Genomic DNA, 18,151 nt, shown 5'->3' with positions numbered 1-18,151 from the left:
ATTAAAAGGTAGATAGAGAGTGCTGCTTTTGATCTGAAAACATCAGTGGAAACTACTTGCTATCTTGCACACTAGTTACAATACATACATTGAACTTGAATATTTTCCCGATTTCATGCAACGATAGTTATAATATGGTAAATGTTTTTTAATTGACTCATGTCCACTTGCTGGGCAAACCTCGATTTCACAAGTGCAAATTCACTGTGCCAGTTTGTTTTGCATGCCCGATTGCATGGCCCGAGGACCAATGGAATGGTCTAAAATGTGTAAACTACGGCCACTTGGGGCACCGGCCATGCAAAACTAACTTGCCCATTGAGAAGGCAGAGACCAATAGAAAGGGATGGCAATAATATATGCTTCAGTAAGGTAGGTTTCTTACACAGGAGGTTGGTGGCACTTTAATTGGGGAGAACGGGCTTGTACTAATGGCTGGAGCGGAATGGTATCAAATACACCACGTGTTTGATGCTATTTAATTTGCTCCGTTCCAGCCATTATTATGAGCCGTCCTCCCCTCAGCAGCCTCCACTGGTTTCTTAGCATGGTTGTCAACTGTACAGCAGACATGGGACGTAAGTTACAGAAAATAGAGTGTGTGGTGGTACCTGCAGAGAAGTACTTGGGACTGTGAGGTTTTACTGCAGAAGAGCTGCAGGGGGTGTTGAGTGGTAGTGTTCTGTCCTCCCAGACCGGTTGGCCTGGAGTAACATTAGAATGGGATAATTAGTGGAATGGGGCGTTTTTCTTTTTACTGAGGGCTAATAGTTGTCAGGGTACTTTTCTTTTTTCCCAGTTTTGTTTTTACCGGAATGTTATGTACATAGGTAAGGTGAGCCGTGACTGGCCTCACAGTCCAGTACAGTAGGTGGCGGTGTAAGCACCTAAAAGCTGGATGCGATCCGCCAATCCAATCCCCCAAAAGAAGAAGAACTAACCGTTTACGTCAACGTTCGTCTCTGCTTCTGCGCTCGTTCCCAGAAGCTAGCTAGCTAATCACCTCGAGACGGACGGAGGAATCAAAAGTAGTGACAAGAAGATGGCGGAGTGATTGGGTTGCGCTTTGAAGGAAAGCAGCGACCCTTGATTGTCCTGAAATATTATACGAAGAAAGGAGAATCGCATCCAAATTGTAGGTAGCTTCGGAAATTTGACAAACAAGAAGAATATTGCCCCTCTTTCGGAGGTGGTTCAAACAGATCGAACGGAATTTCGCAGTTCCACTGGTGTCCGATAGCTCTAGTGTGCTAACATTAGCTAGCTTCCCCGAGGCACTGGGCGACGGACATATTAGGCACGTTAGGAGTGTTTTCAGAAGAATCGTGTTCCCTTTTTCGTGATGTGTTGGTTTTATTTTTTCCAAGATTTTTTACTAGCTAGCTAGCGAATAACGCCTGAAAATAACCACTGTTCTAGCTAGCTGGCTAACATTACATTGTTTCAAGTACATCGCCCACGAGCAGCCAGGACTTCTGTGTATGTTCTGATAACGAGCTGGCCGAGAAGGGAAACGGACGGCGCAGTCCCAGAAAATCCTATTTTAAACTGATCAGGAGTTGCTCGTGATTGAGGATATGGCAAGCAGCAGCGGCTCTAAAGCCGAATTTATTGTCGGTGGGAAATACAAGCTTGTCAGAAAAATTGGATCTGGGTCATTTGGTGACATATACCTGGCGATCAACATCACAAATGGAGAGGTAAAAAAAAACATTAAAATATACATTTGACCAAGTGGGGAACTGTTAATGTTAACTAGCTAACCGTTTAGCTCTGTCAATCAACAGCCTAGCTGACTCACCGAGATTTAACAGGGGTATATTCGTACGGAAAAGGTTCACCGTTTTAAGAACCAACCGAAACGGAGTAATTAATGTGTATTTGTCCATTAGTAAATCTAGTTTTCGTTGCAAAAGTTTTCCGTTTGGAATAAACTGATTCTGTTGCAAAACGTTTTGCAACAGAATTGGCCGCATGAATACATCCCAGTAGATTGTTTAGCTAGCTTCAACTTGCCTTGTTGAAATGTTGTTCAACGATGCTGAATGATAGCTACGTTAGCCTAGCTAGCCAACTGTCATCTAAGATAGTAGATATTGGTTACAGCAAACCGTGTAAATAACGTTATTTTAGCATAGTAAACTAGGATGGCATTAATACATTATTTAGTTTGCCAATTAGGCTACTGGAAAGTAACTTGGCTAGATTGTACTAAGCTACATAACTGATAATTTTGTATTGCAGGAGGTAGCTGTAAAATTGGAATCTCAGAAAGCCAGACACCCACAGTTGTTATATGAAAGCAAACTGTACAAAATCTTACAAGGAGGAGTTGGAATCCCACACATAAGGTAATATACACGTAAATGTATTTTGAACACAGTTTAATATTTGAGATGTATGTGAAAATGAGTCATATATTTGTCTGACATTTGTACAAAGTTATATCTTGCCTGCAAACACATTTCTAGTTTACTTTACCATATGCCAGCTGGCGCTACAAGCTAGCTCGTATAACTAACGTTAGCTGGCAGTGCTTTCATCTCCTTGGCTTCATTATTTTCCTTGGTCTTTGCTTATGGAAACGTTGCACATTTACTTTTTACCGTCAAGATTATTCGAACGCAACATCCGCCATGAACCATGTAGGGTTGTTCACTGTTTCAGCTTTTAAGAAATGATCATGCAATCAAAAATTCGTGGTTGGAAATGGCCGCTCCTCTTTTGTTTGTTCCAACATGTCTTCCTACCCTGTTAGAAAATGGCGGCTCAGCGCTTGCGAAAACAACTATCTGGGCCTAGTGGTTTTGTCTCCTCAAGGTGACTTCATAACGTCAAACACCTTTAAGTATTTTATTTGAGGTTTTGTCGTTTACAAGGCCATTGAAGAGTGAGACTTTGGTAATGACTTGGTTCACAGACACTGAATTTAGAATCGAGGCTGGCTGTAAACTGGATGTGCACTTTTTAAACAGTAGAACTGAGTTGGGAACCATATTTTATAATAAATATGTTGAAAGGATAAGTAACGTTACTATCAGTGAAACGTGTTATGTATTTTGTTTAGTTGTCATTTATTATGTGAATTTAGGGTGTTGTGAGAAAATACACCACTTGTTTGCATTTGACTTGGAAAATGACATAAGGATACTATTACTAATGTGTGAATTCATTAAGCCGTTAAAGCTTCTGAACAAATAAACAATCACGTTTAAGTTTTGTACCTATTTGTTTTGATATGCGAGTAATGGCAGTCAATGCTATTTAATGCTGAATAGTTAATGCTCTGATTTAAGCTGGACTGTCACAGTGGTGATGGTCAGGCTGGTCATTAGGCTCTGCTGCTTCAATGATTTAATGGAAGAAAGATGGGACTACTGGCCCTGCCATGATCCTTCTGGATCAAGTTTCTCCCACGTGAACTCACGCCATGCCATAGTGATGTAGGGGCTTCTAACTATTTATGCACTACTGAAACATGTGCAGTAGACATTTTACCACACAATTGTATCTGCTATCCTCTCCAGGTTCCTGCCCTGGGTATTAACCTTGTAATGAGTAAGGGAACACTGCCCTAAATGAGCAAGACAGCTTTGGTGATTAAGCAATAAGGTAAAGAGAATTTCAGAATAGGACATGCTAACGCCCTTAGATACTAGTGCAATAAGTACGCAGGCTAGTTTCACAGCTTACTTCCTTGGTTATGCAGTTTAATCAAAGCCTTTGTGGGCAGGTTAGGTTTGCTTTGTGGTGGTGTACCCTGTGGACTGCCTGGATAAATAAGAAAGGGGGTTGTATAAGAGGTTGCTTCCTCTGTACAGTCCTAGCCGGTTGTTTGTTTTCAGGTACATCATCAGCATGTGGCTGGTGCACCTGTCTAGTTCTGCGCTTGGGGCCATTCCTGTTATGGAACTCGCCTGAGGGTTCTGCAAACATTCTGGAGAACTGGCACCACTTAATTGACCTCAGGTTTTATGTGGTGGTGAGCCAAGTTATTGACATGAAAATAATTCCATTCTATTACTGCCTAGTGAGTTTGTGCAAACAACTTTCACTTTAGTAAAAAATATTAAAAAAAGAACAACAGATAACGTCCACTGGAAATGTTTACAAATGACATCTGTGTGTTAGTATACTGTAAAGTCTCAAATAACCGCCTGTCCACCTAAAAATGTTTTTTTAGAGGTTGATGCTCCCGTGCAGCACATGGGGATTTCATTTTGAGTATTGAATAGCTCCCAATGTGTGTATGCTAGAGACTTACCGTTTCTTGTAAAATAAATATATAAAACAAAAGTGAGGTATTATGCTCACTCAGCTGTGCTTCACAAGTAATACAACAAATGACCTTTTACCGGTGTGATGATTATACCTCATGTAGCAATATAATTTCAAAATGGTCTGAGAAGAACAACATTGGCAGGGCGATTCATGCATAGCCAATATGCAGTGATAATGTATTGGGCCTATAGCCTACTGTAGTGGTTCCCAAACCTTTTTCGGTTACTGTACCACCAACTGAATTTTGGTTCTAGTACCCCTGGTTGGGAACTACTGCACAAACCTCACTGCCGCATAACTCTTTTTACCAAAGGTGCATAGACTTTCATTTTTTAAAGTCATGTATAAAAAAAAATCTGAGTGGTAGATCTCAGCTTGCATCTTGACTCATAAAAGGTTGGCGACCACTGCTTTACAACATCCATAACTATTTGAGCTACAAACAAACAAACCACCATTGGAAGATTACTCTCACGGGCACAACAATGTTAGTTTCGCTCTATGACACACAAGATTGGCGGCAGTTGCCTGAACTCTGTCGCAGTCCTAATTTCAACAATGTCTTCTAACAACCGACTGTCCAGACCGAACAGTTGGCTCTGCAAACTGTCACCAATTTCGAAACGGGAGACTCCAATCAGCTCCGGGGGGGGGGGTTGACACACCTACTCATTCCAGGGCCTTTATTTTTGACTATTTTCTACATTGTAGAAATGATAGTGAAGACATCAAAACTATGAAATAATACAAGGAATCGTGTAACCAAAAAAGTGTTCAACAAATAAATAAAAATATTTGAGATTCTTGAGTAGCCACCCTTTGTCTTGATGACAGCTTTGCACACTCATTGCATTCTCTCAACCAGCTTCATGAGGAATGCTTTTCCAACGGTGTTGGAGTTCCCACATATGCTGAGAACTTGTTAGCTGCTTTTCCTTCACTCTGCGGTTCAACTCATCCCAAACCATCTCAAATGGGTTGTGGTTGGGTGACTGTGGAGTCCAGGTCATCTGATGCAGCTCTCCTTCTTGGTCAAATAGCCCGTACACAGTCTGGAGGTTGGGTTATTTTCCTGTTGAAAAACAAATGATAGTCCCACTAAGCGCAAACCAGATAGGATGGTGTATTTCTGCAGAATGCTGTGGTAGCCATGCTGGTTAAGTGTGGACCTTGGCATGGTGGCTTATTGGTAACCTGGACTCTAGAGCTGCACTCTGAGTTAGCTACATACCATGTAGACCCGTTTTGTTAGGTAACTCCAGTCATGGAGCCCTTGACTGTTGGCAGGTAAGGAGGAGGATTTTGAATTTGCATGAATGAAAGCAGTGGTGATCAGCTGGTCCCTCTAGCAGAGACTGGGAGTTACACAGGCATTTAAAGAATACTTGCATTAATGTGCAGGGCAGTATAGAATTTGAGGCCAAGTGAGTAGTATCACATGCTGTAAAGTGCGATTTTGAATTTAGCTGTGTTAGAATTTTTGGAAAGGTTGTTACTGTAGGACCAAGCAGGGAGATTACAAGAAATCAACTTTTTCAAAGCTAGAAGAACCTGCTGAACAAGCCCCACCTACCCCACACTGTCTGTTGCAATTGTATGGTTGTGTTATAATCAACAGAAAGGGAAGTCTTGTGCTTGTGCATTCTCTCTTGGGTCCATTGAGATTGAAACCTTGCTCTTTTATTCATTCCACCTTCAAAAAATACAGGGCCCATCGGTTTCTTTCCTTAATTGAGTCCCTTTTTGTAGCTACATGTTGGATTTGGGTCTCTTAAGCTTGGGTATCTGCTGATATTATGCCCGTATTTCTCTTGTTTTTGTTTTTGAGCAGCATGCTGTTGGCCTCCCTAAAAGAGGAAATTGGTCTGAGGCCTGTAGTTTCCTGTAATGTGTTTGCCTGAGCAGTTTTTATGAACAATATTCAAGTAGAGGATTGCTTATTGTGCCTGGACTCTAATTGACTGTAGTTTAATGTGTAGCCTAGATGGCATACACATTGTCTGTACTATTTTATATGGTTTGAGTAAAGTGTTGTCTGCCAGGGTTCTTTGTATTGTCTTTTTTTTCTCTTTGACTTTCTCCATGTAGCTCAAATGTAGCAGCAGACCTTCAGCATGTCAAGGTACATGGTTTATCAGCATATTGAGTTTTTCCTGTTTTGTGTTCTGAAGATTGGCATGTTTTAAATGGTTCTGTATCTGAATTGGCTATGACCTGGAATATTCCATCATGGAATTGTTGATCTACCCACCTCTAGAGCTTTGCATAGGCCTACCACATTTTATCACCATACTTTTTGGCAGCCACATGTTGGCTGTTACTCATGTGCTTGGGAGGCTGTGCCCAGGGGGGTGTATAAGGGTTTTGAAGTGCAGAGTTTGGAACTGTTTGCTTTATTCAAGGTACATTTGCTCTGCTGCCATCATGGTGGTCTTTTGAAATCGTGCTGTTGACCAACACACTTACAACACACTCAAACTTGCTCGACATTAACGCTTGTCCTCTTGGCTGGAACAAGTGAAAGAAATATAGATTTGGATTGTCCAAATGAAGTACAAAAAAATTACATCAACCTATTATTACTCTAAGAATTGTATCAGAGAGGCCAATATTGGATTAATATTCAAATACATTTTTCATGTACATAAATAATGCCTATATGTCAAAGTGTAGATGATATGCATATTGGCTACAGCCTCATGTCCAAACCAATGCTGACATAGGGGAGGCACAAGAAAATGTGGCCAAAATTGAGACCAAATATAGGCTATAAACGCCAATCATGTTTGACAACCAATAATGAAGGATGATTAACATTTAACGTCTAAATGCTTGATTCTGTCGACATACTCGAGGCACGGGTTGTTCAGATGGTCACAAGACTGGCGAGTGAAGGACTGTCGGTGCCTGTTGCGCATAGCACATCACCCACTTTGAATCTGAGCGGAGGCGGTCACCATTTTGAAACTATTTAACCATTAACTTAATTGTTTAAAACTTGGACCATTTGTCATTTTATGAAGACTGTATTACTTTGTTTCTAAGTAGCCAAGGTAAGACCATAGATATGTTGAGGGAAATATTATATAAACATTTAGGCCTTATGCCGTCTGTCTCATGCTATATTCGTTTTCATTATTATTATTTTTTCATTATTTAGCAGCCAAAGGCATAGTCCTAGTCAGAAGTCCCCTTTCTTAATTTTAATCTTTCACATGTAACCGATCGTGCGTGCAGTACGACTTTGAAAAAGGTGTTTTCCGCTTATTGTGTTTTGGAACATTCCCGCATAGCCTACAGCCATATGCACATTGAGCTTATAATGTGAAAATATATATATTTTTAGCAACATTTTAAGCTGAACAGTCTGTTACATCAACTTCAATGGTAATTAAAAAATATATATAATTATGTGCAGTGGTTGTATGAATTTTGCATCTGTTGTCCCAGAACTGTCCAATGGTCTGTTTTTGAACTATTTTATGAAGACATAAAATGTATTTGATTTCGATGTTGCAATATTCAATAGGCTACCAAGGGTGGCCAACTCCTCCAGGAGAGCCTTAAAGGGCATTGTTGTATTTAAAGACATGTATGTATGTACATGCCAATAGGCAGAGTTTAGCCTACGTTTTTGTCTGATGCTCTATGGTAAAAAAGATAGTAGGCCTAATGCATTTTATTTTCTAAAGTGGTGTCTGGAAATCCTACAATGTCAGTTGTTAGTAGTCCATTTTTAATTGTTGGACAAGTGACTTGAGCTGTTGGACAAGTGAAAAAACAACCCTACTTGTCCTAAGGACAAGTGGCTAAAAAGATTATTGTCAAGCCCTGCCTCAGCTAATTCCAAAAAGATCTGTCAGAGCAGAAAAATGGCAGTGTGGACTCTTGCAGGGCCCTAATCGGTTATATTTTTTAGCTTGACTGTTAGTTATTCCTTAAATTCCGCTTGCTCAGGTTTCCGTTTACCCCGTTCAGGTTTTCGCTCTCAATCTAAGTTTTTTTAAAATATTTTTTTATAGCATCTAAGTTGTTTTTCTAAGTCTGCAAAAATGCTTAAACCACATCAGGAGACAACTTGAGGTCAGGGAAGAACGTGAGAAATTTTGATTTTGGGGTGTAGTTACCCCTTTCAATTCCAGTGCTCACCAGTAAGAGGTTGTTTAGCTGTGTTTTTGTAGTGCACGTGATGGTAGTTTGCTGAACAATGTACCCACTGATTGATGTAATGAATATTTTTTTCTTCTGCCAGATAATAGGGATGTAACGATTCACTGATTGGCATCAGTTCGCAATTCAAATTTGTAAGATGGATGTAGCACGCATCGGTCCGAAAATAGTTCTAAAATTTACGAATCGCCGATTCACTTTCCCCCCCTCAGGTTTTTACTTTCTACCTTCCCAAATTTACCTTGTGTTTTGTGACAACTGATGCGTCCTCTCCTTAAGTGTCGAACTAGGCATGTAACTGAGTCATTGATCAAGTCATTTTGCATGCTGAACAACCCAGGCAATATCAGTAGCCTAGTAAAACAGTGAGCGGCTTCGTGCGCTGATCAAACGAGTGGTAGGCCGCATGTCACCTTCAGCATTCAAATGTTTAATGGCTTAAGCAATATTATTATTGGAATCGCAACTGTCATTTGCTTGGTTATTGTAATCAAATGCGCTGTTAACTTTTAGGCTACATTAGATTTTATTTTAAATGTTCTGTTTCACCATCAGCAATAGTTTTGCCTTAAACAATCAGTGTATATGGTCATCTTTTGAAATACTGGGTTAAGTTGATAATTTCATAACGGGCACAGCAATTGCTTTTTCTACCTGTGCTGCACAGGTCAAAGCAGGAGGGAAATAACTTCCAAACAGACTAAACCATTCGAGAATGAGATGGGTGAAATCTAAAGTTGTTATATATATATATTTTCATTCATTCATTGGCGACGTAATTGCGAATTTAAGATAAATATTCATACATGACTAGCTCAAACACTTTGTAGGATTTGTCCTTGAAATTGTGGCTGACCAGGATTTTCAGCCCCTGCCGCTCATATTGGAGCCATGTTGCAACCCGATCGGCAGGATTGAACAGAGCAAGTGAGTTTGCAAATATGCAAACATAACTTTGTCTCATATGGCAATGCAGTGTCAAATAAATTCTTACCTTTTCTAGAGGCTCCTTGAAATGCCTCATCAGGTCTGCGACACGATTGCCAAAGGTAAGAAGGCTGGCCTGGTCTTCTGGCCATATGTCAGGGTTTAGCACTCTGAAAGACTCAACTGGGGTCTGGACACCCTCGTCCTTAAGCAAACCACCAAACCTGGCTTTGAGATCATCCACGCTGATGTTGATGGCCGCCTCTGCTGCTTCAGCTGGGGATTGGTGAGGTCTGTGAAGCCTTTTAGATTCCCCTTCAGTGTTATTCCCTTTAACAGAAATAACACACACAGAGACACGCACACATACCAACACCATGAAATGTGTCTCTCTCTCCCATATATATTTTTTAAGACCCCTCCACTGCATTTCCCTCCTTAACCTCAACTCTGTCTATTTGTGCAACGAATACATTGATTCTCACATTGAGAATCTGTCTCAATCATCAATTTCAATAATTGATTTCTCTTACATCCTAACAAGCTCTCATCCTAACACACCTGGAATCTCCTCATCACCCTGCTGCTGAGCAAGCATGATCTGGATCTTCTCCAGCATGCCTCCTGCCTTTGCCCTAAGCTTTAGTGCTTCCAGTCTGGTCACGGTCTTCCTCAACTCAGATGTGGCTTGGGGAGGTTCAGGTCATTCCTTTACAGGGTGAGGATCGCTCCTCAAACAAGACAAGGTCCTTGTCTTGTCCATGCCACAGGAACACTTTGTGGGCATGGGGGATCCAGGGAGTTCCCTTGTTGCTAGACGGTGTGTAAATATCCACACTGAGCTCTTGACCAAAAACATAGAGTTCCCTGTTTGGAATTACAGCTGAATCTGATAGAAGACTTATCACTTCAGAAATTGTACAGGACAGACACCATTGGCTCTTTCTTCTGAATGGTCAGTATTGCCAGCTCTAGCCTGTGAAAGTCAGAACAATCTTACAAACAATTCACCGTCTTCCCCCCTGTCTCTTGTGTCAACAGAAAACAATAATTCTGTGGTATTTACCTTTTTAACACTTAGCGCGCGCATACACAGTATTTAGCATTCTCTGCTAGCAAATAGAATGAAATCATAGTTTTGTAACTAATACATTCTGTTGCATACAGTGGATTGGGATTATATGCCCCCTGCCTCTCTGCAGGTGGGAAATCACTCCCCCACAGTGGCCCATGCTCACGGAGGCACCATCTGCCCTGAAGGAGATGCACTTCTTCATCCATGACCCTCCATCCTCCTCTGGGAAAACAGCACCAAATGTGGCCTTGGTGGCATCCAAAACACCTTGAATGACAACACACACACAAAAATATGATACAAAAGTAATTCTGACCAACTAAATTCTATCTCCATTACGATAAATGATTAAACTTTATACAAGATTAAAGCCTATAAAAGAAACAACTTAGCAATGGCAAGGGAGTGCTCAAGGGTCTGTTGTCCGACTAGGAGTTTGAGTGGCGTGCCATCCTCCAACAAGTGCACGTAGACAATCTCGCATTTGGTGTTGGATATATCCGTGTCTCCATTTATTAGAACGGCAAGATACTTTGCGGCTTTCAGATTCGCTGACAGGCTCTCTTATGTCAGCAATTTGACTGATCATCTCCGCAGATCATTGTCGTATGTGGGATTAATGTCAACTCCATTTTTGTGGTGTAGTCTGATTAGCAGTCCAAATTTGACGAAAGGTCCTTCTTTCGCAAATGAAGTATTCAATGTTTATTTTCAGCTGCCTCTTCTCCTCAGACAGCAGCACTTGACTCCAAGGCTGTAGACGTTGATGTGACAGTGGGGGTCGCGGCAGCTTCGCTAACGTTGGTCGCGGCAGCTTCGCTAACGTTGGTCGCGGCAGCGTCGCTAACGTTGTGAAGAAGTTTCATTAGTTGAACCTTGCGAATCTACCTCGCCGGATTCCTCTTTCTCCTTGTCTCTTTTTCACTTAAGTAAAATTGAATGGGCCTCATTTTTAGTGATGTCTGCACGTTAACTTATAGACTTTCTCTCACTTTGACTGGACTGCGTCATCACAGAACAATACTGTGATTGGCGCATGCCGCTTAGAAATGTGAGACTTGTAGTTTTTAAACAATTAGCAGCGGGGGAGAAATGGATTACGGTAGGTAATCTTTACTCGTAAATAATTTTTCAGATTCACACATCTATTTTTATGGGCAAATGCGAATGAAATACTTGCGCTGTAGAACCCTGCTGATGGCGCAAAAGCCATGACAGGGAGACCTAGTTCAGTGGTAATGTGCGTGCAAGCAGTTGCTCCCGACGCCACTTGGGTACACTGTAGCATCCACCGAGAGGCTCTTGCTTCCAAGGGAATGCCTGACAGCTTTAACTTCTTGGATATAGGGGGCGCTATTTAAATTTTTGGATGAAAAACCTTCCCGTTTTAAACAAGATTTTGTCACGAAAAGATGCTCGACTATGCATATAATGTTGCGTAGTTTTCTTTGGAAAGAAAACACTCTGACGTTTCCAAAACTGCAAAGATATTGTCTGTGAGTGCCACAGAAATAATATTTTTGGAAAAAATGAACATTTGCTATCTAACAGAGTCTCGTCTTTGAAATCATCCGAAGTTCTTCAAAGGTAAATGATTTTAATTGAATGCTTTTCTTGTTTTTGTGAAAATGTTGCCTGCTGAATGCTAGGCTTAATGCTATGCTAGGCTATCAATACTCTTACACAAATGCTTGTGTAGCTTTGGTTGAAAAGCATATTTTGAAAATCTAAGATGACAGTGTTAACAAAAGGCTAAGCTTGTGTTTGAATATTTATTTCATTTCATTTGCGATTTTCATGAATAGGAAACGTTGCGTTATGGTAATGAGCTTGAGGCTATGATTACAAAATTGAGGTTATTTCTGCATTAACAAGGACAACACACAGGTCTTTCCATTGTATGATAAAAATAAAAATTTGCAAATGAACTCAAGCTTACTGACGATGTCAAATGTGATATAGCGAAGCACCGGAGTGAGTTGTGCGCAATTACGCATTTACTTTCCCGGAACGGATGATCATGCCCTCCCTCCAGTCCACTTACCGATATCTGAACAAGAGAGCCTCATCGAAATTGCCACAAGCGGTTCTGTGAAAATTGAATTTAATCAGAAGCCACTGTCAGATTTCTGGATTGGGCTACGCTCAGAGTATCCTGCCTTGGAAAATCACGCTGTCAACCTCTGGGATATGTGGGACGCTAGCGTCCCACTTGGCCAAAAGCCAGAGAAAATGCAGAGCGCAAATTCAAATAAATTCATATAAAAATCTAACTTTCATGAAATCACACATGTAAGAGATACCAAATGAAAGCTACACGCGTTGTGAATCCAGCCAAAATGTCAGATTTCGAAAAGGCTTTTCGGCTAAAGAAAACAATGCTATTATCTGAGCATAGTACCATAGTAAACAAAATAACATTTCAACCCTGCAGGCGCGACACAAAATGCAGAAAAATATAAATCATGCCTTTGACGAGCTTCTTTTGTTGGCACTCCAATATGTCCCATAAACCTCACAAATGGTCCTTTTGTTTAATTCCGTCCATATATATCCAAAATGTTCATTTATTTGGCTCGTTTGATCCAGAAAAACAGTGGTTCCAACTTGACTACAAAATATCTCAAAAGTTACCTGTAAACTTTGCCAAAACATTTCAAACTACTTTTGTAATGCAACTTTATGTATTTTTAAACGTAAATAATCAATAAAATTGAAGACTGGATGATCTGTGTTCAATACAGGAAGACAACAAACTCAAGCATGCTTTCTGGTCTTGCGCCTCTATCAAACAGTACACATTACACTTTTTCAAGATTGCCGTACAATGGAATAACCTCAACCAATTTCTAAAGACTGGTGACATCCAGTGGAAGCGGTAGGAACTGCAAGCAAGTCCCTTAGACATCTGGATTCCCAATGACAACTCAATGAAAACAGGGTGACCTAAAAAATAAAAACTTTAAAAAATTTGGAATGGTTTGTCCCCGGGGTTTCGCTTGCTACATAAGTTCTGTTATACACAGACATGATTCAAACAGTTTTAGAAACTCCAGTGTTTTCTATCCAAATCTTCTAATAATATGCATATCTTCTGGGGATGAGTAGCAGGCAGTTGAATTTGGGCATGCTTTTCATCCAAAATTCCAAATGCTGCCCCCTATCCTAGAGAAGTTAAGACACTGATGCCCTTTGCAACCGCATACCTATGTGAGAGTGGATTCTCAGCCCTCACTAGCATGAAAACGAAATACAGGCACAGACTGTGTGGAAAATTATTTAAGACTGAGACTCTCTCCAATACAACCCAACATTGCAGAGTTATGTGCATCCTTTCAATCACACCCTTCTCATTAACCTGTGGTGAGTTATTCACAATTTTCAATGAACAAATAAGGTTTTATATGTTAGATGGTTGAATAAAGAGCAAAAGTATTGATTTGTTATTTGTGCTCTGGTCCTATAAGAGCTCTTTGTCACTTCCCTCGAGCCGTTTTGTGACACTTACTCTTATGTTTAACTGTGTGTGTGTGTTGCAGGCTTACGATAGCAACAAAAAAAAACATTTGAGTGCACTGACCCTGGTGCTAGAGGGGGTACGCAGCTGGAGGTTGAATGTTTAAAGAGAAAAAAATAAGTTTGGGAACCACTGGTTAGAATGTCAATGTAGGCTGTACCGTAAAGATTTCCCTTCACTGGAACTAAGGGGCCTAGCTCGAACCATGAAAAATAGCCCCAGGCCATTACTCCTCCAACACCAAACTTTGTGCTTTGCACTATGCAGGAAGTGTTCTCCTGGCATCCGCCAAACCCAGATTCGTCTGTTGGGCTGCCAGATGGTGACGCGTGATTCAGCACTCCAGAGAACACGTTTCCACTGCTTCACAGTCCAATGGCGGCAAGTTTTATGCCACTCCAGCCGATGTTTGGCATTGTGTATGGTGATCTTAGGCTTGTGTGTGGCTGCTCTGCCATGGCAACTCATTTCGTGAAACTTCCAACGAACTTCTAGTGCTGGCGTTGCTTTCAGAGGCAGTTTGGAATGCTGTAGTGAGTGTTGCTACCAAGGACAGACTATTTCTACGTGGTCCTGTTCTGTGACCTTGTGTGGCTTAACACTGTTCGGCTGAGCCGTTGTTGCTCCTAGACGTTTCCACTTCACAATAACAGCACTTACAGTTGAGCAGGGAAGAAATTTGACAAACTGACTTGTTGGAAAGGTGGCATCCTATGATGGTGCCATGTTGAAAGACACTGAGCTCTTCAGTAAGGCAATTGGAATGCCAATTTTGTCTATTGAGATTGCATGACTGTGTGCTTGATTTTTATACACCTGTCCGCAACGGGTGTAGCTGAAATAACCCAATCCACTAATTTGAAGACGTGTGCATATAGTCGTTCCCCTACAATACCTCTGACATCGCAGACAAATTCCAAATAGTTATCTGTAATGTCCACAAACATGTCAAGTGTTTTTTCTAATCAATCCTCAGGTTGATTAGATATATTAGATTATCTAATCTAGATTATGATTAGATATATAATCGATAGTATATCAACCGGGACTGTCGCTTTTTCAATAGGAGAGGGAGAGACAATGGCTGCCCCACTCTGTTGCGCTAGCAAAACTCTGCGAAAACCCAGCTATCCACTGACGCAAAGTTCTTTCTTGCTCATTTTTCAAAATAAAAGCCTGAAACTATGTCTGAAGACTAACACCTTGAGGAAGCCATAGGAAAATGAATCTGGTTGATATCCCTTTAAATGGAGGCAAGGCATCCAATGGAACAGAGAGCTTTCAGAAAAAACGTCACTTCCTGGTTTGATTTTCCTCAGGTTTTCGCCTGCAATATCAGTTCTGTTATACTCACAATGTTTTGACAGTTTTGGAAACTAGAGCGTTTTCTATCCTAATCTGACAATTATATGCATATTCTAGTTTCTGGGCCTGAGAAATAGGCCGTTTCAAATGGGTATGTTGTTGCCAAAAACGAAAATCCTGCCCCCTACACTCAAGAAGTTAACTAGCACCAGGCCCCGCATGAGAAATGAAACCACCCTGTTAATGATAAATTAAGCCTCCCCCTGTAATTCACAAGAGTTTAAAATCAAATCAAATTTATTTGTCACATACACATGGTTAGCAGATGTTAATGCGAGTGTAGCGCAATGCTTGTTCAGGGGTTGTGATGGGGTTATGATGAACCCTATGCTCTTTAACCAGAAAATGCTGGTCATCTGTGAATAAAGCCATGCTTCTGGAACAACTGGTTAGGCCTAATTGCTAAACTCCACCCTCCACAAAATGTTTGGCTATGGTATTGACCTATGACCACACACATTGCATTAACTTTTTTATGTTGCGTAGGCCTAATAAACTACTATGTACAGTTTCCATAACTGGGGCGGCAGGGTATCCTAGTGGTTAGAGCGTTGGACTAGTAACCGGAAGGTGGCAAGTTCAAATCCCCGAGCTGACAAGGTACAAATCTGTCGTTCTGCCCCTGAACAGGCAATTATAACCCACTGTTCCTAGGCAGTCATTGAAAATGAGAATTTGTTCTTTAACTGACTTGCCTAGTTAAATAAAGGTAAAAAAATAAACTTTTATGGGTTAGCATGAATATTGACATGTGGCTGGTGCTGTCTTGCAGGTGGTATGGCCAAGAAAAGGACTACAATGTCCTAGTGATGGACCTGCTGGGACCCAGTCTGGAAGACCTCTTCAACTTCTGCTCGCGCCGGTTCACCATGAAAACTGTACTAATGCTCGCAGACCAAGTAAGGCTTGGTTTCATCATTGCTCCTTGTCTTTCACTTTGGCCCCTTTGTCTGTTTGCTTTTTACATTTTTTATTAAGATGAACCCAAAACACATTTTCTGGCTGCAAAAGGGAGAATGACTAAAAATCTTATGTAAACCCAAAGTTTCAAGACAACATTTTCAAGTTCTTACATTAACTGATTGAGAGGTTGCTGTTTTTTGCTCCACAGATGATCAGCAGAATCGAGTATGTGCACACAAAGAACTTCATTCACAGAGATATCAAGCCAGACAACTTTTTAATGGGTATTGGCCGTCACTGTAACAAGGTAAGCTTACAGCAGTTTCCCCGTCCTGAGATGCATTATGTTGACAATCTCTGACCTAGTTAGTGCCTTTGTTTTATACAACGTTGTGTGAAGTGATACAAGTAGCCCAAATGATCTTGTTTTTGTACACTTTGGTGGTACCAAGTATTCTTTTGTAGAAAATATAATCCTCAGTGAGGCAAATCATGTGATTTATTTTCTTTGAATAGGCTACGTGTCCTTGGTAATGGCCATTTTAAGGCTAATTGTTTGTGGTTGGTTTAGTCCACATGTTAAGGATGGAATGGCTTTGGTAGACACATTAAGGTGCTTTTACGACCAGATCAGGTTTCTTATAGTTGTGGATCTCTTTCAGATCATAGACAGGTGTTAGTAAGACAAAAAAAAGGCTTCTGCATGATGTGTAATCTCAATTATTCTTTTCCCCCTTGCAGAAAATAATTCAGGCGTTTTTGTGATTCTTTTTTCATATTCCAACTGTATTGAAGTTGCCTGATTTGTATTTTGTTTTTAAATAACTTACTATTTTGAGCCCTTGCAGACAGGCAACATTTGGCAAAGTTAAAGCAGGAATGCGTGTGTTTTACCACATACCTGTCCACGTGAACTGTGGAGGTTGTTAGTGTTATGCGATATAAACTTATCAGTCAGCGACAGGCTAGTCTAATCAAAACGAAGCAGTACCTTTTGGGTACTCGAGCGTTGAAGCCTGTATTACCATTTCTGGCAGTGCTGTCTGGAATAAGTGTTTACCATTGTGTGTCTGTGTGAATGCCAGCCTCAAGCTTATTTTTTTTTTTTTTACATACACATGAAATTGTCACTTTTTATATATATTTTTTTTTTACTAAACTCCACCAACATTTTATATAGGTGCACATACAATCCTTTTGGACTGCAAGCTCTGACACCCAAGCCTGAGAAGTCTTGCGTAGGATGTGCACTGAACTCAATGGATGGGAAGACATGGCAGAGCAGTAGCTTTTGCGAACCCCACTCTATCCTCTTGATGTTTAAATCAACTGCCTTTCTCCTCACCTGAACTCACTCTGCAATCTGCTTCCAACCTGCTCTTCTACAATGGTGCTTATTGTATCCAAAAGCCTTTAATTCAGTTAGTGTGTTTATGATGTAGTCTTCATTTGGACATAGCGCCATTGATGTAAATCTAACATTTGACTAACAGTAGAGTGAAGAGCAATAGTTAATCTTTAACCCCCCCCCTCCCACACACTCTTTAATAGATTGCAAGTGTACACCTCGCCAACAATAGTTTTTTCCCTATGGTTTGGAGAGTGATACTCAGCTTGGCATCATTGTAAACTAATTGCTTGTTTTGTTGCTTTGTCCTGGGCTGCTCTATTGGAATCTAAGAGCCACTATCACAAAGGCTGTCCTGTCATGCGTCTCTCGCAGCTATGCTAAATCTACCCCATGCAGATGAATTCATGCTCCTTTCTGACTGCACGCTTATCCTCTGTTTTGCGCTGTAGAGCTGCTCATTGCCAGATTGGGCTTTTCCAAAGTATTCTACCCTCTTCCTTACTGAAGGTTTCCACCGTTTCCAAGCCATCAGAATAAACTTTTTAAACAATTATTGATTCAT

General features: G+C 40.8%; 1 protein-coding gene across 9 annotated transcripts in view; it reads left to right on the top strand.

Annotated features, from left to right (window-relative positions):
- Nucleotides 1-648: 648 nt before the first annotated feature.
- Nucleotides 649-18,151, top strand: part of csnk1a1 (casein kinase 1, alpha 1) — a 31,269-nt gene continuing 13,766 nt past the window's right edge. For 3 of the 9 annotated variants that reach the window (XM_020452387.2, XM_020452386.2, XM_020452389.2), the window contains exons 1-4: nt 956-1,700; nt 2,245-2,351; nt 16,108-16,234; nt 16,447-16,545. In XM_020452387.2, coding sequence (XP_020307976.1) covers nt 1,578-1,700; nt 2,245-2,351; nt 16,108-16,234; nt 16,447-16,545 — 456 coding nt within the window. In that variant the 5' untranslated portion in view covers nt 956-1,577. Of the gene's footprint in view, nt 1,701-2,244; nt 2,352-16,107; nt 16,235-16,446; nt 16,546-18,151 lie in introns of all 9 variants that reach the window. The other 6 variants (XM_020452390.2, XM_020452388.2, XM_020452391.2 and 3 more) reach the window with 5 other exon arrangements.

The sequence above is a fragment of the Oncorhynchus kisutch genome, linkage group LG19 (assembly GCF_002021735.2).
Source record: "Oncorhynchus kisutch isolate 150728-3 linkage group LG19, Okis_V2, whole genome shotgun sequence".
NCBI lineage: Eukaryota > Metazoa > Chordata > Actinopteri > Salmoniformes > Salmonidae > Oncorhynchus > Oncorhynchus kisutch.
This window is presented reverse-complemented; position numbering and strand designations above follow the sequence as displayed.